The sequence below is a fragment of the Nerophis lumbriciformis genome, linkage group LG34 (genome assembly GCF_033978685.3).
Source record: "Nerophis lumbriciformis linkage group LG34, RoL_Nlum_v2.1, whole genome shotgun sequence".
Lineage (NCBI taxonomy): Eukaryota > Metazoa > Chordata > Actinopteri > Syngnathiformes > Syngnathidae > Nerophis > Nerophis lumbriciformis.
This window is the reverse complement of record NC_084581.2, coordinates 1,412,768-1,440,000: the sequence shown is the minus strand read 5'-3', so window position 1 is coordinate 1,440,000 and position 27,233 is coordinate 1,412,768. Positions and strand designations below refer to the sequence as shown.

The 27,233-nt window shown below is 40.3% G+C and overlaps 1 protein-coding gene across 3 annotated transcripts in view; it reads right to left on the bottom strand.

The window, feature by feature from the left end:
- The window catches only part of ino80 (INO80 complex ATPase subunit), a 64,836-nt gene extending 38,036 nt beyond the window's left edge, over positions 1-26,800 (bottom strand). Inside the window, exons 1-27 of one of the 3 annotated variants that reach the window (XM_061929042.1) lie at positions 26,611-26,800; positions 24,885-24,918; positions 24,560-24,763; positions 22,657-22,817; positions 22,520-22,578; positions 22,295-22,441; positions 19,964-20,084; positions 19,676-19,881; positions 19,550-19,603; positions 19,273-19,476; positions 17,315-17,519; positions 17,179-17,246; positions 16,833-17,060; positions 16,680-16,760; positions 14,267-14,362; positions 13,617-13,676; positions 13,393-13,535; positions 12,193-12,277; positions 11,992-12,109; positions 11,808-11,893; positions 10,114-10,281; positions 9,918-10,051; positions 9,768-9,835; positions 9,598-9,691; positions 7,661-7,871; positions 5,259-5,399; positions 4,637-4,862 (exon numbers count right to left, since the gene is read on the bottom strand). In XM_061929042.1, the coding sequence (XP_061785026.1) occupies positions 4,637-4,862; positions 5,259-5,399; positions 7,661-7,871; positions 9,598-9,691; positions 9,768-9,835; positions 9,918-10,051; positions 10,114-10,281; positions 11,808-11,893; positions 11,992-12,109; positions 12,193-12,277; positions 13,393-13,535; positions 13,617-13,676; positions 14,267-14,362; positions 16,680-16,760; positions 16,833-17,060; positions 17,179-17,246; positions 17,315-17,519; positions 19,273-19,476; positions 19,550-19,603; positions 19,676-19,881; positions 19,964-20,084; positions 22,295-22,441; positions 22,520-22,578; positions 22,657-22,817; positions 24,560-24,711 (3,316 nt within the window). In that variant the 5' untranslated portion in view covers positions 24,712-24,763; positions 24,885-24,918; positions 26,611-26,800. Of the gene's footprint in view, positions 1-4,636; positions 4,863-5,258; positions 5,400-7,660; positions 7,872-9,597; positions 9,692-9,767; positions 9,836-9,917; positions 10,052-10,113; positions 10,282-11,807; positions 11,894-11,991; positions 12,110-12,192; positions 12,278-13,392; positions 13,536-13,616; positions 13,677-14,266; positions 14,363-16,679; positions 16,761-16,832; positions 17,061-17,178; positions 17,247-17,314; positions 17,520-19,272; positions 19,477-19,549; positions 19,604-19,675; positions 19,882-19,963; positions 20,085-22,294; positions 22,442-22,519; positions 22,579-22,656; positions 22,818-24,559; positions 24,764-24,884; positions 24,919-26,342 lie in introns of all 3 variants that reach the window. The other 2 variants (XM_061929041.1, XM_061929040.1) reach the window with 2 other exon arrangements.
- Between the last annotated feature and the right edge of the window lie 433 nt (positions 26,801-27,233).

Genomic DNA, 27,233 nt, shown 5'->3' with positions numbered 1-27,233 from the left:
TAGCGTCATTACATAATGATAGCGTGTACAAATATGCGTAAAAACACTCCTACAGACATCACACATGCCACGGTTTAGTATAAACAGTTTTTGTTATACTGTAAAACTTACAAACGTTGCCTGCAGTTATGAATGAAGAATCCATACGAGTAGAACGTTATGGACAGCTAGAAGACTGAACGGCAATTCTACTTCCTGTTGAAAGCACTATCGGTACATTGAAGGGCACTGCAGCCAACTCATCCATAATATGGTGCCATAGCACAAACAACAAAACACAGTCTCAGTGTATTTCCTTGTTTGTTTTGGGGTCTTTTTCAATCTCTTTATTATGGCCGTCGGCAAAGAAAACTCCATAAATTTGCCGCACCATCCTCTAAACTGCAGGGTTCAAAGTGTAGGAAAAAAGTAGCGGCTTATAGTCCGGAATTTCCAGTATTTCTGATATCGGGGTTTGCCCTAAATGTGATTTATCATGGCACACCACCAATGCAAAATAAAAGCCGCTAAATCTTAAAAACAAAGGTTCTTTTTTTACATGAAAACACATTTAAGTAATAATACATTGTATGAGTTAATTATTTACGTGCCATTAGCCATAATAACTTTGAATAAGTTGTAGTTGTTCACTAAATTGACTCTACCGAAATGTTGGTAGAAAATTGCGCGTCACACGCCTGAACGGTGCTGTGACTAAACAGAAGCATTATCATTGGCACAAGTGTGTTTATTGTCATTACTTTCTGTGTATCCGAGAACGTTACGATGACACATCCAATAGTAGTTTATGTCACCCATACACTATGGTCTTGGAACTTTTGAAACTGTGGCTAACCAAGTACTAGAAATAGTACTTTACAGTACCCGTTTGTGTTCATAGAAATGTGTCAATAACAAGTACAGCAGTGATGCTGTTATGTACAATATACTTACAGTATATACAGCAGGAATATTCAACTAAATGGTTTATGGGGCCACAATTTCATAAAGCTAAGGAGCGGGGGGGCCAAACATCTCCCTTCACTAATAGTCTTATTTTGTATTTTCCGGACAACCAGCGTCCTTTACAGTAGACATTAAATTTTAGTCTGTTTATTACAGGAGCGTTCTGCTGTTTTTAAGAAACTTCTGCAAAAAAGATAGTCAAAGATAACCTCAATCACAGCACTCTTGTGTTTTTAAGAATCTGCTTTTTTAAACTGAACTTTTGGGACACCAGTTTGAGTCGCCTAAATCAGGGGTCGGCAACCCGCGGCTCCGGAGCCGACCCCGGAGCTCACAAATGCATGGGATTCTGGGTATTTGTACTGTTGTGTTTATGTTGTGTTACGGTGCGGATGTTCTCCCAAAATGTGTTTGTCATTCTTGTTTGGTGTGGGTTCACATTGTGGCGCATATTAGTAAGAGTGTTAAAGTTGTTTATATCGCCACCCTCAGTGTAACTTGTATGGCTGTTGAGCAAGTATACCTTGCAGTCACTTATGTGTACAGGCAGAGGCCGCATACAACATGTAACCGCGCTGGCACGCTGTTAGTACAGGCTGTAGAGGGCGCTAATGGCAGTGCCATCACGGCACGCCCTTATTAGTGTTATTTGGGTGAAAATCAGCAGACATTCGAGAGGATAGTAGCCCTGAATTACGGGAACCTCCCGGAAAAATCGGGAAGGTTGGCAAGTATAACGCTGTCAAGCGCCATTCATGTAAAACTCGTAATTTTCATATTAAGGTGTGGGCCGCAAAATAACGTCTCACGGGCCGCGTGTTTGAGACCCCTGGTTTATACATAGCACAAAGCAAAAAAAAACTTTGTATGCAGTGTTATTTAATTTTAAATTTCAAAATATTTTGTGGCTCCCATTGTTTTCTTTAATTTGTGAAACAGGTCAAAATGGCTCTTTGAGTGGTAAAGGTTGCCGACCCCTGGCCTAAATGATGAAAACGAGAGGATCTAAAAAGGAACCTTGAGGAACACTACTAAGATAAATAAAGAAGGTGAACAAATAAGCAGTAGTTATTTTTTCACCTTCTGAAGTAAACAAGCTACAGCAACATCTTACAAACCCCGTTTCCATATGAGTTGGGAAATTGTGTTAGATGTAAATATAAACGAAATACAATGATTTGCAAATAATTTCCAACCCATATTCAGTTGAATATGTTACAAAGACAACATATTTGATGTTCAAACTGATAAACATTTTTTTTTGCAAATAATCATTAACTTTAGAATTTGATGCCTGCAACACGTGACAAATAAGTTGGGAAAGGTGGCAATAAATACTGATAAAGTTGAGGAATGCTCATCAAACACTTATTTGGAACATCCCACAGGTGAACAGGCAAATTGGGAACAGGTGGGTGCCATGATTGGGTATAAAAGTAGATTCCATGAAATGCTCAGTCATTCACAAACAAGGATGGGGCGAGGGTCACCACTTTGTCAACAAATTGTTGAACAGTTTAAGAAAAACCTTTCTCAACCAGCTATTGCAAGGAATTTAGGGATTTAAACCATCTACGGTCCGTAATATCATCAAAGGGTTCAGAGAATCTGGAGAAATCACTGCACGTAAGAAGCTAAGCCTGTGACCTTCGAACCCTCAGGCTGTACTGCATCAACAAGCGACATCAGTGTGTAAAGGATATCACCACATGGGCTGAGGAACACTTCAGAAACCCACTGTCAGTAACTACAGTTGGTCGCTACATCTGTAAGTGCAAGTTAAAACTCTCCTATGCAAGGCGAAAACCGTTTATCAACAACACCCAGAAACGCTGTCGGCTTAGCTAGGCCTGAGCTCATCTGAGATGGACTGATACAAAGTGGAAAAGTGTTCTGTGGTCTGATGAGTCCACATTTCAAATTATTTTTGGAAACTGTGGACGTCGTGTCCTCCGCACCAAAGAGGAAAAGAACCATTCGGATTGTTATAGGCGCAAAAAGCCAGCATGTGTGATGGTATGGGGGTGTATTAGTGCCCAAGACATGGGTAACTTACACATCTGTGAAGGTGCCATTAATGCTGAAAGGTACATACAGGTTTTGGAGCAACATATGTTGCCATCCAAGCAATGTTACCATGGACGCCCCTGCTTATTTCAGCATGACAATACCAAGCCACGTGTTACATCAACGTGGCTTCATAGTAAAAGAGTGCGGGTACTAGACTGGCCTGCCTGTAGTCCAGACCTGTCTCCCATTGAAAATGTGTGGCGCATTATGAAGCATAAAATACCACAACGGAGACCCCCGGACTGTTGAACAACTTAAGCTGTACATCAAGCATGAATGGGAAAGAATTCCACCTGAGAAGCTTAAAAAATTTGTGTCCTCAGTTCCCAAACGTTTACTGAGTGTTGTTAAAAGGAAAGGCCATGTAAAACAGTGGTGAACATGCCCTTTCCCAATTACTTTGGCACGTGTTGCAGCCATGAAATTCTAAGTTAATTATTATTTGCAAATCATTGTATTCCGTTTATATTTACATCTAACACAATTTCCCAACTCATAAGGAAACGGGGTTTGTAGAAATTTGCAGCAAAAATGTTTTTCTCTAATGTTTTGAACTTAACTCGAGGGCAGGAATGGTGCCATTACTGAGCTGGATTAGGCTCCCGGGCCGCCAGTTGAAAAGGAATTGCTAAAACTACTGAGAGGCAATTTTGTGTCTTTAAGTGCTAAAAAAAAAGTGAACACAAAGAACACGCTTGATCACCTTCCCTGCCAAGAGACTTTTCTGTTGTTTGGAGATCTACACAATGTCTGACAGAGGCAGTTTTATCACGACGAGCAGGGCTGAGCAGGTCAGCGAGAAGGGGAAGTGTTGTGTGTGCCACTGCAGTGGCCTCTCGACTCGTGCACATCCATCAGCCCTGCTTGCGAGGGGCCGGCAACCAATCAGCCTCCACTTTGACCACTTTCACCATTGGAACTCCGAGCACACACACGCACATAATCTCTTGGGGGAAAGCGATTGTGATGACACGTACATCGAGAGGTAGAGGTTTGCTGATATGATTGACTTTTTTAACCCCAAGTGGACTTTGTGTGGCATTTCCCACGGGCCGCGAGTCCACTAAGAAACATGAGGCGTGCGTGTGGGAAACAACTGAGCCTTATCAGTAAAGAAGCACAACAATCTGGAAAGAACATTTATCGGCCACTACAGTAGGTACACAAACATCAGTGTGTTGCAGTACAGATGTACCCACTGCAAAGTATAACCGCAATGACAAACATGTACCGGTACAGTACCACTACTAATAACATTAATGTTTTGGACTTATATAGTATCTATTAGGGTTAAGTTACTCAATGGGACAGGGGGGGCTTCATTTGTATGTATGCATTTCTACAATTACTGTATGTGCCAATGGATATTTTCATTCTTGTGTGTTGTGGTCCTAGTAGTTTGTGTATTTGATGTGTTTGTTTATTTATTTAAGTAGAAATAATTAACTGAAGTCTGGTATCTATCACAGTTAAGGCCACTATTTGAGGAAATAAGATAATTTTGTGATGGTAAATCTTGTATTGCTCCTGTGTGTACCTAATGAAGTGAGAGATGTCGTATTTTTAATGCTCATTTTTTGCCAGTATATACAGTAGTAGAATGTAAAATAGACAGCCTTACCTGGTATGCGAATGTAGGACCAACCGTGTTGAGGGTAGAGGGCCATGATGCCGCCAGGGCACTGTGGGAAGAAGGCACGGGCCCTCTGGCGCCAATCACAGGCAAGCTCCGGCGTGCCGTACAAGAAGCACTCCTTAAAGACTGTGCCCCCGCCAACGCGCGTCTCCCGCCATTCGTGTTCGGCGCTGCGATCGGCCGAATAGCGCTCCATGGGAACTGAGATCACCTAGGAAACCAAAAAAAAGAAACAATTGAGATACTTTGGCATTATGGAGACTTTCTTAGTTTCGTTTTAAAAACTCTCACTTTAAGTTCAGTGTAGATTTACTGAATCAGCAGATTTTCCCTGTGTTTTTTTAAGGAAACGGGAAGCTGAGCAACTGATGGCTAACCTGTGTTTGTTTTAAAGACAGCAGGAAGCCAGTGTAGTCGCCCCCACCCCCTTACCACACACAGACACACACACACACACGTCACATACACACATACTTCACAGATAACAGCGTCTCATTGTTTAGTGGGCTTTGCTCTTGCCATTTCTACGACCACCCAAACGCTCGTCTGTGTCACACGCTACAAACACAAACCAAAACAAACCGTGCACACATAAACATACGCATACCCTGGGCGTGGCGCTGAGCAGGAACTTGGGTGGAAGCGTGGGCTGGCAGGTCCACAACCTGGAGGTGGAGGAGCGTCTGCAGCGGATCGTCACATCCGAGTGTCCCACCAAGCCGGGCCTGAGGGCCGTGAAGACCAGGTTCTGGAGCACAGCAGACATTGGTTTACATTTGTTGTGGTAACATCACAGTACATTACACAGTATTGAAGCTAAGATGAGTATGCTGGGCTTTGTCCAGCCCATCAAAAGCCAAGCGTTTCTGGAAGTATATGGAAAGCGGGCATGGCAACAGCTGGCCTGGACGGCTGGCTTCCGCATGATGTTATGTCGTATGGAGGGATCGGTGGCTTTTACTTTTGTGTGTGTTTATATGTTAATAAATGTTAATTATGTGTTAATCCATCCATCCACTTTTCTACCGCTTTATCCCTTTCGGGGTCGCGGGGGGTGCTGGAGCCTTAATAACTTTTTTTTTTTCTTTTCAGAAAATTAACATTGAGCTTATGATTACCGTATTTTTCGGACTATAAGTCGCAGTTTTTGTGTATTTATATATGTTTTTTTCCTTCTTTATTATGCATTTTCGGCAGGTGCGACTTATACTCCGGTGCGACTTATATTCCGAAAAATACGGTACTGTGCTGTCGAGTTGTTATATTTTGGGTGTTTTACACTTCTGGGTCATTTACAAGTGGCATATAGAAGACTTTGCATGCAGTTGCCATCAGAAGGCAGTAGTGTATAAGCTATGGTGTGTTGCCTGAGCCAGGAAATAGTATTTTCCATAAAATTGAATGTGGCAGTCTTTGGTTGAGTCCCACAAAGTGTTTGTACTGTAAGTATTGTACTTATTACACCCCAGCTGTTTGATTTTAATATGCATCTTAGTTGCCGTTTTCAATACCAAATTTGGAGGTGTTGAAATCGCCAGGTAAAAGGGCTAATGCTAAGCATGCATATGGCATATCCGATGTAAATTAGCATCGAGCTAACATATTACAAAAGTGTTGTGTTACTGTACTTGTGAATTAGGGATGTCCGATAATGGCTTTTTGCCGATATTCAATATTCCGATATTGTCCAACTCTTTAATTACCGATACCGATATCAACCGATACCGATATCAACCGATACTGATATATACAGTTGTGGAATTAACACATTATTATGCCTAATTTGGACAACCAGATATGGTGAAGATAAGGTAATTTTTTTAAATATTAATAAAATAAAATAAGATAAATAAATTAAAAACATTTTCTTGAATAAAAAAAGAAAGTAAAACAATATAAAAACAGTTACATGGAAACTAGTAATTAATGAAAATTAGTAAAATTAACTGTTAAAGGTTAGTACTATTAATGGACCAGCAGCACGCACAACCATGTGTGTTTACGGACTGTATTCCTTGCAGACTGTATTGATATATATTGATATATAATGTAGGAACCATAATATTAATAACAGAAAGAAACAACCCTTTTGTGTGAATGAGTGTAAATGGTGGAGGGAGGTTTTTTGGGTTGGTGCACTAATTGTAAGTGTATCTTGTGTTTTTTATGTTGATTTAATTAAAAAAAATCAAATAAAAAAAATTAAATAAAAAAAGACCGATACCGATCATTTCCGATATTACATTTTAAAGCATTTATCGGCCGATAATATCTCTATTGTGAATGCTTTTTATCAGGCATGCTTGCTTTGTCGGCATGGAAAATTGCAACATTATCAAGACCACTCCAAGGTCTTGTTTCGCTGCCATGTCAAATACAAAAAAGGTATGGAAATATGGTACCAGTGGATCTTACATGAATCGGTACCCGGTACCACTGACCAAATTTGGTCAATACCTATAAAAAGGTACTACATTTTGTACATATCCCTTGTTGTATGTGATATATGCCATATATTACATTGGACAAGTGCAGAGTTAGACTGTATATGTCAAAAATTTATAAAGTCTACAAAAATATTGAAAATGTTTCTTGCTGTGACTCTTTTGTGCAATAAATTAAATAGGATTCCTAACGTAAATTGGGAAAGCTACAACAGACTGGCAATTCCAAATGAACATTCACCATGTTGTCAGCATGTTGGCGGTCAACTGCCAACCCAAAGTGTTTATGTCAGTGGCGTTCCAAACATGTGATGTAGGTGTCTAATGGTAGCGGCATAGCGGTCGCTGAACGCAGCAGGATAAATTTACTGCAGCGCTGTGGATAATAGTCTTTCCCGCAGAGACATATTGTTTCCAGTAGAGTACGCCTTAATAGTAAGTGAGCATTGTTGGTTTGTGTGGATGCAGAAATGACAGATACATAGCGCCATCTAATGGCAGAGGATAAAATGTCCTACATGGTCCCACTATGTCATTTGTCAATAAAACAAAAGGCAATTATTACCTGTATCACAGGGCTAGAGTGCGTGTTGGGGAAGGCGGTGGGTCTGTTGATCCACAGGATGAGGTCTTTGCGAGACAGATGCCGACTTGAAGACCTCCGTAACCTCGTACTCTTGTCAATTGCTTCATTGTTGGCTTCTTCCTGGAGGTCAAACAGCCGCTGAGAATGCAGCCGGTAAGCTGCCTTCAGAGACAGAAAAAGAGCTAACCATCTGTGGAAGAGAACAGCAGCATGAGGATAGCAACATAAAAAACTTCAAATACATTTTTAAGCTTTTCCAGCAGTCTGTAGATTAAATATTACAGTCGTCCCATGTCACATTCCGGCTTCATTATATCGCAGAATAAAAAAAAAACATGTTCTACATATTTTTATCTTAAATTAAGTCTTACATTTTGTCATTTTTATGTTTTATAAGTATTACAGTGCAGCATTTATCTTGTGGCGATCAGTAAAAGATATTCAGCGGGACTTCTGGGAAGTGAATACATTTTTAACAGTAATATCTAGTGTCATGTTTACTTTCATGTTAAAGGGGTCATATTATGATTATTTTTCCACATTTAAAACACTTCCTTGTGTTCTACATAACATGCAATGGTGGTTATTTGGTCAAAATGTTGCATAGATTATGTTTTATAGACCATCTTCAAGCCGCTTCAAGGATGCGCCGTTTTTTTTGGCGGTCTTATTTATGTGCCTTCACTTTGACTGCCTCTTTTCCCCATCAGCCATGAGGTAGTTTTTAGCGCATCCTTAAGGAGTCTACTGACAGATGTAAGTTAGAACTGTGAGCTATTTTGTATTAGTAATGGCAACAGCAGAGGATGCATGTGCATGTACGAGCCAGTCTTCCCCACAACAAGAGGATGGAGAAAAATAACTTATTGACGTCAACGTCAAACTACAGTGACGGACTTGCGCAAAGCTCTTTGGGTAAAACTTTACCATTTATGGTGATATCAGGTGACGTAACCAATTGTTAAAACGTCACAAAGTGGGCAAATTCCAAATGGCTCATTTGCAGGAAGTATGAAGGAAAGCAATATTGTTTTATAAATATCCCCACCATACTTCCTTGGTTTGATTTCAAATTTTCACAAAATATACAGATCCTAAATACACAAAAACAGGTACCAATAGGTAAGAAAAGTTGGTTTTGCATAAGGAGAGAGTATAAAATTGCTATTTTAATTTTATTTTAATTTTTGACTCCTTCCTTACCGATAACACATATTTACGTTGGTGAAATTTTGACGCAAGCAATGTGGAATGACAACAGCGAGGAAAAATGCAGCAGGACAAGCAATGCTGACGCCGTGGCTAATGTCCACGCCGATCAAGTGGACCTACTTTTTGAACAATAGTAGACGTCTGTGGATATGATGAAGTATTTACACGTAGTGGCTATGATGGATGCCTTGACAAAGGCCAAGGCAATGACACTTGAAGGATCCTCCCAGTACTGGTAAGAAGATCTTCACTCAAGGCAACTATATTGGGTGAAACCAGTGTAAATGTGACTATATAGGTGTTATTCCATGCTTTAAGGATGCTAATAATGTTAAAAACTTATTTACAAAGTCCTAAACTATTTTTTAATGCTAGAACTATAAAAAAAATATTGGATTTATTAATAATAATCCTACATTGCAAAAATGTGTTTACCACAGTCAGGCCTGCAACCAATTAGCCGCAATTAACGAGGGACACATTTATAAACGTTTTAAATCATGAGTGCCCTTAAAATGCTTAATTTACTATATTAAATTGAAATAAACCAGTGATTCTAAAACTGCGGTATGGGTACAGCTAGTGCTACACGATCTCCATCTAACACAACAGCACTAGTTTTCCTTAAAATTTGTACTTCAATAAATTAATGTCCACTGCAGGGAATGCTGGTTCCCAGGAAGATTCTGTTATATTTGACCTACCTGACTAAGTTGCCTTGCAGCATGAGGTTGGACATCTCGGCCGGTGACACGTCGATAAAGCGTAGAAATGAAAAACATCTCCCTTGGTCATCCCCTGAGGTCAGTACATAGGGTGTTGTAAAAGAAGAAGAGCAAGTGGGTCAGGTGGTTTAAGCTCAATAGCCACTAACCTCGTCTGTGAAAGAGAGACTGCTGGATGTTGTTTGGGGAGAAGGGAGACAGAAGCACTCGCAGTAACCTGATGTGGAGAAACTTAGTAGGCTTTCATAGATACTGACCAATGCTCATAGCACATTTGCAATTGCGTTAGCATAGCTTACTTGTCCTTGGCTTGACTGTGAGCATGGAGGAAGCCGTGGCGGTAAAGAAACTTGGACAGGACGTAGGGTGTGAGCGACATGTGGAAAGGAGAGCGAGTATCCTGGCGCTCAAACAAGTCAGGGTGATTGCACACCTGCAAAATTAAGACTATGTGAAGCCACCCCAATGTGCCAAGCAATATTTAAAAATCCTAACCTTCCTGAACTGCATGACCAAGTTCATGAGGGAGGACGTAGTGCTGTGGGCCTGCTGTGCCGTGCCCATAGAGGACTGCAACAAGTCCTCGATGGAGATCTTGTTCCTGAGGGCCTGGTAGAGCAACCTCTGTCGAGACGTCAGCTGGCAGTAGGTAAGGATCTCAATCTAGATGCGGGGGGAGGACAAAGTGGATTGACTTGTCTTGTATGGAGGATGGTAGAACCCTACACTAAATTTTTCTTTTTGCAACTGTTACATCACATTATTTCACGACTGTTTTCAATGTTAGACTGTTTTGTTTTTCCCTAGTGTTAAAAGTTATTTACTTTTTTACACGTCTGACAATTAAGAATGTTAAAAAAGAAATATGAGGCATATATTCGACATCAGCCTCTCTCTCCAATAAGGTTTTACAATAAGCACACAAGGTTGGTCTTTTCTTATATTTTGGTCAAGTAATTTACAAAAGGCAAACATGGTTACAAAGTATCCAGTTATAAACGAGTCCGCATCATTCTACTTACTGCGTTATGAGCTAAACTTCAGGTGTTGCCAAAAAAACAACTGTCACTTCACTTCAAACAATTACCACTCATTTTAAATTTAAAGACAGCATAGGTCCATTCCAGACAGTTGATAAATAGATTAATGTTTTTCATACCTACCATTGTTCTCCGTTTGACTAATTTCACTTGGTCATACCTTTTGTAACATTTCAAACTACAAAACAATAAAAGTATTTATTATTCATGCTGATATCGTGTCAAATCAATATCAGTATCGACCAATACTCAAGGCTCCAATATTGGTATCATTTCAAAAACAAAAAGTTGTATCGGGACACTCCTATTATAAGGCCCCAAAAGTCACCCTCGCGTTTCACCTTTGAAATGAAAGTAAATACTGGCAGTGTGTTCTTACTTTTATAGTTTGTTACCGAAAGTGGTGAACTTCTTTTTTACACCTGAGTGACAATTCAGAATGTTAAAAAGTGACTTTCATGAGGCGCAGCAGTTAAAAAAATCCTCTTGGCAATACATATTTTACATAAAAGTAAAGATTTATGGGATTCACTTATTACGTCAAAAGTGGTTCATTTATTTCTAGACTTGTATGACAAAAAAATATCTGTGCACTTACAAATTGTTTTATATCAGTTTGACCCTTATGACTTAGTGGTTAACACTGCTGGCTTTTGTGTTGGCTGTGTAAGTTTGATTCCCCGTCAGGGCTGTAACACTAATCCATTAGATCAGAGACATCCAAAATGCAATCCAAAGTTTCTCCAATTACATTCTTAAGCCAAGATAAATCAAGTACTTGTGATGGAAGAAATGATTCCTACTTGCAGAACTGCAGTGAGCTAATTAACATTCATGAATCAACTTATTGTCAAGAAAGATGGCGGACGGAAAAAGAGGAGTGGAGAGAGACAAATGAGTGAGGGCTGAACTTTTGAATGGTTTTATACTCCCACAAAGGGGGACCACCAACATGGACATTCTTTTGATCGTGTCAGTGCATTATTGCTACGTATTACTTTGTCAATAAGTGATTCAGGAGACTAATAGAGGAAAGATGCAGGTTTACAAAGTACAATACGTTATTGCCATCCGCTTTAGCCCCATTACTGAAAAGAGACCATTTAATTTGAGAGTTTGGAGGGGTAAAAAAGGAAGTGTGCGCTCTACCTTGTCTGATAGCTCATTCTCCACATCCTTCTTGATCCTGCGCAGCATGAAAGGCTTTAGGATCATGTGCAGTCGCGAAAGCTGGTCTGAAACGTCAAACAATTGCGAATCATACAGATTAAAAAGGTCCACTTGGGGTCTTTGCGGAACAAATTAACTGAGGCTGGGGGGAGAACACGCTCACTTTCGTCGATGGCCGACTTGTTCTCTGCGTGGCTCTCGATGTCTTTGGAGAACCACTCGTTGAACTCCTCGTGGGAATCGAACAATGTGGGCATGATGAAATGGAGCAGGGCCCACAGCTGAGCGCAACAGAGACGGAGGTTAATTTGGAACACAAACAAACAAACAAACATCTACAAGCTACAAGAACACAGACACGTACCTCCGCCATTGTGTTTTGGATGGGCGTGCCTGTAAGGAGCAGCCTGTTTCGACACTGAAACTGCAGGAGGATCTTCCACCGCACGCTGAAAAGGATAAAAGTGGTGAAACAACACGCGTATAATTAAAAAGCATGATCACCGTGTACTGGTTTCAACAATGCAATATCCATCAAAAATATTCCAGCAACTTTAAGCTGTGGAAAGTAGTAGATAAGTAGAGTGTTTCCCATACTTTTGTTCAATAATAATTTCCTATAAATTTAAAACGCCACAAATGCATTTGGCGCTACATGTGGCAGTATGCATCGGAACTCCTTAACAGCTCATAAGCATGTGATCTGCCAAAGAATAACAAGACGTAGTAGGAGGGATTAGTGTTGCCAATTTAGCAACTCTGTCACTATATTTAGCAACTACCAAAATCCATCCAGATTAAATTAAAGATTTAAGAGTCTTTATTGTAATTTCTCCATGTGTTCAAGACACACTATGTAAATGTGTAATCACAGACATTTACATTTGTTAAAAAAAAAATGCAGGGGGAATATAAAAACATATTTTTTTAAAGTCCAATCAACAAAAAAATTCCACGACCAACCTGCAGGGTCACAGACCCCCTGTTGAAGAGCACTGATTTGTAGTATACTGTATGTATAAATGTATAAAGGTGTCTACACATTTTTCAAGATCAAGTTTAAAGACTTCAGACATGTTTAAGACCTTAAGTGGAAAAATGATGACTATATTTCGGCAAAGGGGTCTTTTTGGAAGCCATATTGAACCAGCAGTTATTTAAATTTTGCTTTGTTACTCTACATCTAATAAAATTGCTGTTAAAAATACAGGGAAATGCATGCTGCACTGGCTTGGCCACATATCAAGTGTAATACCTCCTTTTCGAAAATGACCAACATTCAACTATTTAAGGTTTTTTAAGGCCCTGTTATAGCAATAAACTATACTGTATATTGTAAGTGTGGTTATCAATTTACATAAGTCATACTATTTAACAAACCAGCTACCGGTATTTAGTTCAATAAATATCTGTAAAATAAATCCTTTTTATAATTAATCTAATAATTAGTGTAATTTCTTGCAACTTTAAAGCACAATGAAGTCCAAAACTACCAATTTATCCATGCATTTCAAACAGCGTGTGAAGCCTAGGATCTAAACTATTTTGATGTATTGTAGTTTACCTGGTACTGCTTTTCAGTGCCTGCGCCTCGTCCAGAACCATGTACTGCCACTTGACTCTCTGGAAGTACTTGACATCCTGGACCACCAGCTGGTAGCTTGTGATCACCACATGGAACGGTGCGTTCTGAGTGTACAGCGTTTTCTAAAAACACACGGCAGCTAGGTTTAGATCACGTTATCCGGGAAGAAAGGAGTATACATTTTTTTGTAATTTCTTGCTGACCTGGCTCCAGAATTTACGAATCACTTTACGTTCATGAGGGTTTCCCCAGTACGGCAACACCTGAGGGACAAATCGGTTAATACGTACGTACACCAGATTTTGGATACATCTCGTCTGTTGGCGCGAGAATCAACTTCAAGCTGCCAGCATCAAAAGCCTTATAAAAACAGAAGCACAGCGATGTTCCCAGAGGCAATATGGAGGCATTACGTCTGATTCACTGTGTTTCTGATGAATGTGAACGTAAAAAGAATTCATGCATCGTTACATCCATCAACATGCAGCGCCATTCAATTGTGTTCTGTAGGTTTTGAGGAAGCTTATCTTCAAAAGTGTAATATGCTCTTTTCACACCTCATTAGCAAAATACACTGGACTTGATTTATTGTCCAGACAATGTGTGTGTGTGTGTGTGTGTGTGTGTGTGTGTGTGTGTGTGTGTGCGTGTGTGTGTGTGTGTGTGTGTGTGTGTGTGTGCGTGTGTGTGTGTGTGTGTGTGTGTGTGTGTGTGTGTGTGTGCGCATGCGTGTGTGTATGTGCGTGAATAGCCCATATGTAAATGTTGCAGTGAAATGACAAGTTTGTCATATTTCCACACAGTCAGTACAACACTGCCCTCTAGTGAGCCTCTATATAAAAATGTGTCCTACCTTGAATTTGGGCACAAAGCGTGTGAACTCCTGATGCCAGTTGTTGAGGGTGGACGCTGGAGAGATGATAAGAAAGGGACCCCAGATGTTGTCTCTCTGTGTAAAAGAGCAAACACAAAGAATGACAGCTGGAAATCAAGTGAGTGGATGCCATATGTAATCATAAATAGAGACCCCGAACACTAATATAATGTCAAATAATATGAGATCCTCTAATGTTGAACGCTCAAAAAGTAGTACACTTGAGGTCCAAACACATCGTTGGGGGAAAATTAACTCAAGCGCTATTTGTGTCGTTCTCGCCAGTTCCAGGTCCTTTGTAGCGGTCAAACTTGTCAGATTATATCACCAGCTATCTTCTGTCCAGGTGAGATGCATGATTTATGATCTACAATAAACTTACAGGGCGCAGGGTAGCGATAAAGCAGCAGACCACTCAATGATGTAAACATCGTCATACAGGAAGTTATCACGTCGCCCCTAAAAAATAGTCTGTCTGTGTTAGTGCTTATAATAACAATGTCACTAATATTTGGTTAATAATCAAATCACAAAATGTCAATAGAGTATTGTTGGCGCTTTCTGAATGGTTATTTATCGGATTTTATGAGCGAAATAGTGGAGCTCCCATTGGCTCCGCTGTAAGAAGACTTTTATTTAGGGACGGCGTGGCGCAGTGGAAGAGTGGCCGTGCGCGACACGAGGGTCCCTGGTTCAATCCCCACCTAGTACCAACCTCGTCATGTCCGTTGTGTCCTGAGCAAGACACTTCACCCTTGCTCCTGATGGGTGCTGGTTAGCGCCTTGCATGGCAGCTCCCTCCATCAGTGTGTGAATGTGTGTGTGAATGGGTAAATGTGGAAGTAGTGTCAAAGCGCTTTGAGTACCTTGAAGGTAGAAAAGCGCTATACAAGTACAACCCATTTATTTATCATTTATTTACGTTTATTTAATATTTAGAATGCATTAAAAAAAAAACATCCATCGTCATGTCTTTCATAATGATCGTGAACAATAGGCAAAATTCCCAAAAAAGTGCAGTTCCCCTTTAAGCTTGCATCACAAACAGATGAGTGTTACGGGTGTATCGATTGTCCTGGCTAGCATTAGCTTTGTAGTTTGTTCGCAGATTTTGTCGGTGTTTCAAGTGGCCATCTCAACATTCTTTATAGTTCAGGAGGGGGCGGTTTAGTGTTTTGCAGACAAAGGAGCGGTCATGGACACATGCTTTCCTCAGACAAACGTTCCTTCTCCTCATGATGAGAGCATTTCACTCACATTTATATCAATTTACGTGATATTCCGTATTTAACCGTAGATTCCATTTTTATTGGCCAATTTTGTGATTGCGTCCGCGATTCCGTTTACGTGGAAATCATATGGCCCTATCCCTCTCGATGCGCTGATTACCGGTAGTAACACAAAAAAAACATATGATCTGAGCAACACACACATTCCTAATCGTGTCAGGTCAACCCAATGGTTGGGATTTTTTTGATAAACCAGACTAGCCTAGTACAACAGAAAGTCAGTCATATCTTCAATTCCAGGACTATGCCTGTGACCATATGTAGTTTTGTATCAATTTTGTTCCCCCCAAATCTCATTGTTTAAAGGTTTGTAGTAGTTTAAAATGATCCCGAAAGCGATGCTAATTTGTTAGCCTCCATAATATGTTAGCATTAAGCTAGCATCATAAGTTTCAACTTCTTTACTTTAAGGTTTCATTGCTTATTTTAGTTCTTATCGGGCTGTATTGTTGATTTAAAATGCTTCTTACATGTTTTTGCGCGTCATGTGTATATTTCTTTTATGTGCTTGTTTTTACACCCATTTCCTTTGGAAGCAATCAATAAACAACTTGTCTCTAACTTTCCATCCATCCATCCATTTTCTACCACTTGTCCTTCTTGGGGTCTCAGGGGTGCTGGAGCCTATCCCAGCTGCACTCGGGCAGAAGGCGGTGTTCACCCTGGACAAGTCGCCACCTCATCGCAGGGCCAACATAGATAGACAGGTAAGATTTTAAAGTACGTTTTACCTATCTGCCAAACTAAATACCAACATTCAGGAAGAATATAAAACAAAACCGGAAGTCAACCAGTGCCAAGGAATGGCTACATACTGAATATTGATATCATATGTAGACAAATGTATCCCCCCGGCACCCTGAAAATAAACCTTTGTAGTGCCTAATAAGAGTCTGGTACTTTCTGCAGTTAAGTAAATAATCGTTCCAAGCCACTCTATGAGGAAATACAGTTTACATGAGCAACCAATAACGTTACCTCCTGGACAAGATGATAAATAGCTCTGAATTGCTGCAACAAGCACAAACCATCAAGCAACTAAAGTGAAGTTTTTTCAATGTAATAAAATATTTTTAGCAAACCATCTATGCGTCTTTCAGTACCTCTGCTAGGTGAGCCAACAGTGCGATGCTCTGGACAGTCTTCCCAAGCCCCATCTCATCTGCAAGAATGCCATTGATGCCCTGCAGAGAAAAGAAGGAACCATTACATAATGACATGAACGTTGATTCATGACCAGAAGTCAAATGTAGTACCTGCTCATAGAGGTTGGCTAGCCAGTTCATGCCTTTCAGCTGGTAGCCCTTCAGCTTGCCGTTGAAGATGGTGGGCTGAGGGATGTCCTCACCAGCCTGGATGGACGGATTTGACAGGCTGTAGCTCTCGCCAAAGCCATAAGTGGCGGAAGAGGACGGCGCCCCGACAGTGGCAGTGTGCAGAGACGCATGCCGGCTGTCCTGGGCGTCTTCATCGAACATTCGGGTCTGAGCGAGAGAAAAAACAGTCATGCAAGTTTATTTCTTCTTCACATTGGAATGACAAAAAGTGCTATTGTTGGGATATTCTAAACGTGGCTAAAATGTGGCATGCAGCCCCTCTTACTCTCGCCTGATGGATGTGGTAGGCCTCTTGGGCATTGCTCAAGGCCTGGGACTTGTAGTATTCACTGTCTGAAATCACATGATCTGTTTAGACCCTGAGGACTATTCAAATATAGATATGTATACATAAACCATACCGTAGTCGTCCTGACTCATGTTGACCATCACGCCTCCTCCGATGTCGATCTTCCTGTTGCCGCTGGTGTCGTCCATCTTCTTTAGAATCTCCTCTTGCGCTTCATCTCCTCCCGGGCCGCCTGCCGAGGCTTTGCCGCTCATGAAGTGGGCGTACAGCTCCGTCTGGGTGATGAGGAAGTTGAGTTTGCGCTGCTGGCGCTTGGCCTGAAACAACAGACGGAAAATACAGTCAGAAGGCTGTCAAAAATCCCCTAGTATGCAAAAGCCATGTTCTAACAGTAACATGTGTCCTTACAGCCTGTTTATGAGCACCAAACTTGAGAAAAACATAGCATCTGCCTCACTTGTTTGCTTCACTTTTGAGAGAACAGCGCTCGCTTTTAAATTCCTGGCTTTTCATGAATGAAAAACCTATCCCTGGTCTTCGCTACACGTCTTAAAGTAGGTGTAGGTAAGAGCTTTAAGTTTGATCATGTTGTTGTTCTTTAGTGTATATGCTAACCTAGCATATAACGTAGGAAATATTACAATATTACAAATAATACAATAGCAAATAGTTCACATAGCTATGCTAGCCGTTTGTGTGCTCCTGCCAAACTCCTTAATGTTACATTGTTGCATGTGATATATGACATCTGTTATGTTGAACAGGTGTCAAAAGTGTATCAAGAACACAATAGTGCTTTTTGAGCTTCCTGGAGACACACACTCGGATAGAGACAAACACAGCTCAGTAGTATTAAAGCTACACACATAAACTTGTGTTCCCTGTTAGACGTACTAAAAGCACTTTTAACCCTCTGGGGAGATTTGATTTGAATTATCTTTTAAGCCAAACAGGACATAAAAGCTCTTATATTTTTGAAGGGAGTAGAAACATTTTTTCCAATTTTTTTTTTAAACTTTTGAAGTTTCTTAACAAACATGAGTCCTAAACAAAAATCTCAAACATGTAATTTTTTTAAACCTTTTGCAAGCATTTTGGTCAGATAATATAACAGCAAAAAATGTGTCAAATAGTTCTAATTGACAAATGTGACATAATTTATTCAAAAAGCCTTAAATATTTAAATAAAAACATTGCATGTTTGGTATTTTTGTTTAAGGCTGAAGTTGATTTGAGAGATTTTAACAAAAAAACGAATTACAAAATAAATGAATCCAAAATGTATAAAAACAGAGATATTTTGATCAGGTTTTATGCTGCCGATTCTGATACCAATCATCCATGAGTGAAATCGGCCGATACCAATACCGATACCGATCACATGTATTAACTATGAAATGTTCAATATACAAGCGGTAGAAATGGATGGATGGATATGTATGGTAAGTGCTATAAACAGTGTAACAATATCCACAAAATATTTACACTTGTGCCTTATTGTCAACGATTTGATCACAATAAAGTCAATAGTACACAATACCTAAAAAAAAAAGTAAAAAAGTACCAACTACTACTCATTTAAATCCTTTGGTTTTTGTTCTCAAAGACTTCCTGTGTCCAGGGAATTATTTCTTATTTTTGTGAACATGTAAATAAAAATCTAGACTTCTTGAAGCAATTATTTCTTGTGTTTTTTCTAGCTAGCTTAGCAATAGCATGTCTGCTCCTGGCTTACTCTTACTGTGTGAAACATGTTTAGCCTCGTCTTCCAGTGATAATGCTACTTTATGAGGTCACGATACTAAGAAATGTAGTTGATTTGCCACAATGCAGGTGATTATATTAACTAAGCTGGTCACTGCCTCCATCAATCGATTGAACAAAAAATAAATTATCAGTCAAAAAAATCATGCACAAAAGTTATGGCCAGAATAAAGCACGCTTTTACTGAAAGGACAAAAAAGTCAGCCTTGGTCCCCCGAGGGTTCAACAGTCTACATTATCGGCTAATTATTCAGATAAACATCACAATATGGGACTTAAATACAAGTAGAACTGCACTACACCTACCTCTTTCATTTCCTCGTCCAGTTTCCGTTGCTCCAGAGCCTCCTTCTCGGCCCTCTTCCGGTGTTCCTTCTCCACTTTGTCGTACTTTTTCCAGTAGAGCATCATTTCCTTGGTGAGGCGGCGGGCGCGGGGCAGCGTTTCCTTGCAGTTCTTCTGGGCCTGGATGGCGGCGCGTCGGACCTCCCGCATGCACTGGTGCGCCAACTAGGAATGGCACCATTAAATACTGAGCTGCAATGTTTTTCTCGTGTGTTGGGGTCTTTGCAAAGTCACTTACTTTTTTAGCATTGGTCAAAACAAGGTTCTTAGCGGAGGTCTTCTGCTTGAAAGACTACAGAAGAGAAAAGCTAAGATGATGAAACCTCATAAAAAAAGGAGCAAACAATTAAAAAGGCTGACTCACCTTGGGGATCTCCTTCTTGGCAATAGTCAGCCACACTTTGCGTCGTCGTGCAGTCAGCTGCTCCACAGTCAGATGCTTTTTCTTCACCATCAGCACTGGTGTATCGTGGGAAAACTTAGCAAAGGTCTTGTTGAAATAAGGAAGACCATCGTCCGTAAAGTCTGCTTCGCCACGTTTCTTTTTCTTCTTTACTTTTTTCAGCTTTCCTGGAAGGAAAAACACCAAAACAATGTTTGAGGGATATTGTTAGCTTGATGAGATTTTCAATACAAGCACATATTTTTTCACCTTTGAATTTCTTCTCATCTTTGATTTTCTTCTTTTTTGGGCCCAGCAGGTGGCGCTGTTGCTCGCGGAACAGGTCTTGAGCGGAGAGAAGACCTGTGCTGTAGAACTGGTACTGCTGAAGCTGCAACATAAAAATATTACGTACAAAAATACGTTTTTACATATAAAAAACTGCATTTGAGAGGACTGTGAGTTTTCCCATAGAGGGTCACAAAGGAGCCTATCCCAGCTGACTTTTGCATATGACTATACAAACAGCAATGCTACAATTGAAAAGTATCAAATTAATTAAAGCGGCCATATTATGATTTTTTTCTACATTCAAAACACTTCCTTTTGACTTACATAACATGTAATGGTGGTTCTTTGGTCCAAATTTTGCATAGATTATGTTTTACAGACAGTTTTCGAGCCGCTTTCTGACTGTGTCTATAGAATGCATCGTTTTGTGGGCGTCTTACATCACGCGCTCAGGTCCTCCTCCATGCCAAGCCCCCTTTGACTGTGTCTTTTCCCCGTCAGCCATGATGTAGTTTTTAGCGCTTCCATATGGAGTCTACTGACAGATATAAGTTAGAACTATATGCTACTTTGTATTAGAAATGGCAAAAGCGGAGGATGCAGGTGCATGTACGAGCCAGTCTGCCCTACAACAAGAGGACAGAGAAAATTAAGGAATTTATTGACTACAATGTCAGCTCTTCGGGTAAACCTCCACTATATATGGAGATATCTGCTGACATCAAGTGTTGGAAAAATGTCACAAGTTGTGCAAATTCCCAACGGCTCGTTTGGAGGAAGTATGAAGGAAGGCAAAATTGTTTTATACTGTAAATATCTCCGCCATGCCTCCATGGTGTGATTTTAAATTTTGGGGAATAATGCAGATCCCAAATACACAAAAGCCTGTAGCCATAGGTTAGAAAAGTTGGTTTTGCATAATAGGTCCCCTTTAACATCCATCCATCCATTTTGTACCGCTTGTGCTTTTCTGGGTAACAGGGGGTGCTGGAGCCTCACCCAGCTGCACTCAGGCGGAAGGCGGGGTACACCCTGGACAAGTCACCACCTCATCGCAGAGCCAACACAGACAGACAACATTCACACTCACATTCACACACACACAACATGCATAATCGGGGGATGTGGGAAGAGGCTGGACAAGACTCACGGGGAGAACATGCAAACACCACTCACTTCTGACCACGAGGCCATAATACGAACCACAAGACGACACACTAAGCACTAAGCCTACACACTAATGACTAGGTAAAGATACTAACAATTGGTCAACGCGCTAACCACTAAGCTACTATGCTAATCCTAACTCCACCATGCTAACAACCAGGTCAACACGCTAACCACTAGGCCAGTACTTCTTAAATAGTGGGGTAAGACCCCATGGAGGGGTGCGGTTAAGTGTCAGGTGGGGCATGAGAGGCAAGGGACTTCCAGTATTAACGTCTTTTTTCATTCTTGAACGATACACAAGCCTTCAGCTAGGTGGCAGCACAGCTTCAATTAATCAACAGGCTCAACCAGGAAATACGACCAAGAATAGTATAAACAATAAATTATTGCATATTAAGAGTATGTGAAAGTTTGACTATTACCAATTGTTTTGTTTAATTCCGTGACGACCGCCTTTAAGTTTTGTGATCAATCAGAAACATCAAGCAGCTAAAATACACCAAACATGGCAAAGTGTGGAGAGAGTGTTTTGCGTATTATCCATCATGCTTTGCAGTGGATTTATATGGGTATAATTAAAAATTGTGTACACTGCTTAGACATGTTTTACATTGCCCACAAAGTTCAGTGAGCAGGTTGTGTGTGTTTTGTGTGACCATGTGTGCTAACTTTCTGTGTCGATTATACTTTATTTGCACCATGAAACTTTCTTTGTATTGGATCATATAGATCGATGCTATGATCCAAAATGTCATAGTTAAACTCCTAGTCATTGACTAAAATTACTTATATTGTCCATTAGGATGGTGGCACAGTATTTAGGCTGTAAGATAATTGAATTGAACTTGGGACGTATCGCGGGGCAGACTTCTTATTTAACTTGTGACATATCATGGGGCAAACTGCAGACGCCGGCCGGCCACACTTGGCCCGCGGCCCATAGTTTGGACACCCCTGAGTTAGACATTGGTGCAAAGATGAACGTTAATATTTTGATCAAATTGGAAATAGTGAATAATATGTCTACAAACTTGCGATTGTTTACTTTGGACTGGAACCCTTAGGATCTTAAATGTGATGAACCATCCCACATGCGCATCTCTTTGAGCAGCAGCTGACCGTCTGAGTGTGGTACTTTACCTCGGGGTCGGTGTGGAACTTGCTCTGGTGCTGCCTGGTGTAGCGATGCAGCCTCAGCATGTCGTGGAGCTCCTCCCGTGACAAACTGAAGTCCGAGTCGTCTGAGTCCGTGTCCGATTCCGTGGTGTTGTCGGTCAACAGTATGCTCTGAAAGAGGGGGGCGGGCGTTGAATGTCTGAGCACGCACTCAGTGCACATGCGGATAGGCTGAGACATGGCGCCTACCTTCAGCCATTTGCGGTTCTTCTTCATTTTGGAGAAATTGTAGTAGTTTGTCTTTTGTTCTGCAGAGTGAGACATTTTATGAATAGAATGACCTTGCAGCAGGACTGCATGTGTACAATTTGAGAGCAATGTCTTACCGTGAGTTTGCAGTAGGACGCCATTGAGGGGCTTGCCTTCCGGGGAATCTTCCCCTTGGTCACACGGCTCACTTTTCACCGTTATAGTGGTGTGTTGCCCAGAGCAGGTGTCCATGGAGAGCCCGGACCCGATAGCGCCATCACTGTCGTCACTGTCATCACTGAAGAAAAAAAGATCAGTAAATATAGCTCACATGGTTTAATTTACAGTCACATTGGGTCTGTTTGGCTTCTTCTTTGGCTTTTTTGTGGCAGAAGCTGGCAAAGAGGAAAAGTGTGATGATAACGTTTGCTGTGTTGTACAGTTAACTTGGTCAAAGAGAGTTTCATTTTCTTCTATCCACTTTCCCAAGCACTCCAAATCATTATTGAACAGTGTTTCCCATACATTCATATCCTTTGGCTGCCTGCCACAAGTAACATACACACACACACGTTATTGTACTTTTTTTTGTGCGCATAGTATTCTTACAGTAACCTAAATGGTGGAGTCTATCAACAATCAACCTCTAATTCAGAGGACTGTTTACTTATCTGCCAAACTAAATTCCAACATTCGGGGAGGGCAAAATAACGTATGTAAATAAACCAGGGGTGTACAAAGTGCAGCCTGTGTTACATTGTAGTAGAGGTGGGAATCTTTGGGCACCTCACAATTCGATTACGGTGCAGGAGCTACGATTCGATTAAAAATCGATTACTGATGCATCTTTAATTTATGTATATTGATGCAGTTTTACATTTATTTTCGTTTCACTAAATAAGCGTCTATCATTTGCAACTTAAAAAAAACAATGCATTTCTAATAAGAAACAGTTAAATTAATTCCCCCATGTATGAAATTAATAGAAATGTGTGCATAACTGGAACATAAAAGTCTTATAATAAAGGAGCTGGTTGGATCTCTCGGTGAGGTGGCTTTTAGAACTGTCTGCATTATTTTATTTACATTAAATAAATCAATTATTGACTAATCGATTTTATAATCAACCATGTCCAAATTGTGACGCATCTAAAAAAACAATGATTTACCCCACCTCTACATTATAGTGATAAAATAAACAGAAAATTTTAAAAATACAGCAAAACCATATAATGTAACAAGAAACATTCACAGTATGTTGATAGTGACACATATTTGCCTTTAAATATAGGTCCTTGCTAAATTTGCCATATACCGGTAAATTAATAAACTAGATTATAACTTTTTTAAGCGTTGTTTTTTTTTTAACTGTCATAGCCAATTATGCAAATTCTAAAATAAAATGTCACTTTGAAGCCACACCACGACCACCACAAATTGATTGCTGGCCTGTGGAAAACCCTTTGAAAGTCAAGAAATTAGACTTAGACAAACTTTATTGATCCACAAAGGAAATTGTTCCACACAGTAACTGTTTCAAATGATGGAAAGGGTAAGGATGGAAAGGATAATGCAGGTATTACTGTAGGTAGACTAAAAATTTACCATAGTAGCAATATAAATTATAACATATATGTAATATTTACATATTATATATAAAGTGTATAATATATACTGATATATTACATTATATTTGTATAATATGCACAATATATAATAATAATAATATTAATAATAAATAAGTTATGTATAATGACTTTTCACATTTAGTTAATAACCTCTCCAATTACCATTTTCTTCCTTTTAAGAGTATTTACATTTTATTAAATTTTTATTGTACCTTTTATTGTTGCGGGCTAACTCGCGGGGTATGTTTTTTTTACACTTGTATGGCAATTTAAAGGATCAAAGTGCTCAAATGCCATCTAGAACTTTGCCTGTACAGTTAATAAAAGGATTTAATTGCTGCAGTTTGACCCTGGAACAGATCGATTCCCATTGCCGTGATTACCTGACATGTGCGACAGTGCTACACAGTACCTGGTGATGTCTCCGTTAAAGATGGTGGCCGACTGGCGTAAGAAGCTGTCCAGCCTCAAGGACCGCTCCAGGCGTTGCAGGTAGAGAGGTTTGGCCAGGTCCGAGCCGCCCGCTGCTCCGACCTCCGGCCGCCCACCCTCCCCTGTCGCCATACGGTACAGATAGGCGACCACCCCTCGCCCCACTGCTGGCCAGGGACTTTTACTGCATAAACAGGGAAGAGGCTGGAGGTCAAGAGGGTCATTTCATGCATATGAATTGCAAAATAAGATATGTGTTCTCTTCATTCAAAGTTTATTTAGTAAAATATGTATTGTGAACATACCTTCTCAACAAGAGGCGTCATTAACCATGATTCCCTTAAAACAAAAGAAATGTATGATCACTTACTGGAAAGAAATGAATGAAAAGTGACATAGAACCTTCAAGTACAGCCCCTGAAAATTAAGTTTTACAACACAGATTCTGTATTGGTCTTCTTGCTGTCATTGATGCGCACCAGATTGTTTTGGCAGTTGGCGGCACTGCTGATATTTTGCAACTCTCCAGGGGGCGCTATAACTTCAAGGCTTTCAAATTTCATTCATATTTATTTTTTTGACATTCTGACATTTACATCAGAGGTGCACTGCAGAACGACATGTTGATGCATTACCAAGGCATGATAAAACAGGTAGAAAAAAAACCTTTAAAAATGAACCAAGTTTAAAATATTGGAAATGCTATAAACAGTGGCTCTGTGTCAATACGCCTTTTTAAAAGTATAATCTAGAAGCTTTTCGTGAGTTCTCAGCTGGTAAATATAGCAGAATAGGAAAATAACCCAGCAGACAGCATTTTGGTTCGGAATAATTGAGTTACGTCATTAAAGGAAGGAACTTTATTGTCATTGCACAAGTACAAATACATTTCGTTAAAAAGGTCACAAAAGAAATCCAGTCCTGATGCTATGCTTATTTTTTCAACTGTGAAGTTTGGGGATTTTGTGTGAAAACACTTACACGTTTTTTATAAAAATAAAAAAAAACAGCTAAGTTATAGTATTGTTCAAGTATAATGCATTGAACATGATTTAACTGATATTGAAAAATTAAGTTATCATAAATTAAAAAAAAGATGAATTTGATATTTTTGTAAAACAGGTCTTGAAACAGTGTCCTCTAATATACAGGCTCGTCTTATTTCCAGATCAATACGGCAATAGCGCTACAATCAGGTTTTTGTTTAAAATCCCTTTGACACCACTTGATTGTACTTTTAGAATAAAACGGGGGCAATTATTGTGGTCTTCATAAATATGGCTTTATTCTTTGTCCTAGGTTAGCAGAATTACTTAAAGGTTATCAATACCCAATTTCGTATAATGTGCGTATTTAATTCACATAAGCGCGAATTGATGTTAACAAAACAACTAAACAGTAAAAACAATCGCCCTATATTTTGCAAATAATGTGCAACCACATCATTTGCTCATCAAGTTAATGTTAGCCTGACTTAGCTGCTAAAGTTAGCCTAAAATAGCTAAGCGGCTAGCTAACCTTGGACGTTGAACTGAACGTGGGTTAGCCTTCATGCTAACTCCCAACTGCTAGCATCGCATCATATCAACATTAGTTAAGGGCGGTGTGGACGCACTGCTGTGCATACAGGGTCAACACTGACATATAAGCTCATTCAAATTAACCTGCGGGTTATATTTTGGGACTTTAAGACATTTTTTATCCCTCCTCCTTGTTTGCTAACAGCATTAGCATCAGGGCGAGACTGTGTATTTGACACTCACAGCATTAATATGAAGTAATCAAGTCCGCCCTGTCTCTTTAAGGCCACCACCTCCACCCCGAAACTATTTACTAAGGTGTAGCTTTGATGCTTTATTGTTTAAACAGGTAGTCGCGTAGCAGGGACAACAAGGCCCTCCGCCCGCCCCTGGAGTGCCCTTGCAGCGGGGGCTCAGCAGTGTGGTGTACGATCCCCATGTTTTTAATTCTTTCTCCCTCCCGGCCATCTTCCCCCCCTTCGCCGTAACATCCAAGCACGGAGTCTCTCACCTCGACCCCCTTTTAGCGTCTCTCTCGTCGCCGCTGCCGACTCTCGGTTCCCTGACTCCAAAATGGCGGTGAAGGGCGCCGAGCGAGTTCTGTTGAGCTTTGAGTCGGCAGCGGCGGCGGCGGAGAGGCGGCCACTTTCTGTTACTGAGAGAGCAGAGACACGACGCCATGGCGGTACAAGAGAAGGAGCAGGCTTTCCAATCGAGCGCCGAGCAGCGGCGGCTCACTTTTCGTCGTCTCATATCGCAACGTGAGGACATTTAAGTTACACAAAACACATTTTGCAATTTCGAAGTTTCAATGACACAATGTGGGTCACGCCGTACGCCTGTTCAAATAAAACACACAAACACATCGTTGTCTCCGGGGTTGATTAGTAAGGTCTGTTCCTTGCGAAGGTTACTGAGCTACGTCTTACGTCATCATGTAGGAACTCCGTATGTGGGCATGTCAAGTACAAAGAAAACCATGTTTGGTGAATGAAATATAAATTATATATATATATATATATATAAATAAATGTCATAAAAGTAAACAAAAACGTCTATGACTTTGAGTAGCTATATTAGCTATTAGGGTTTTGAAACACCAAGTTACAATAATTAAAAATATGCAGCAGATCA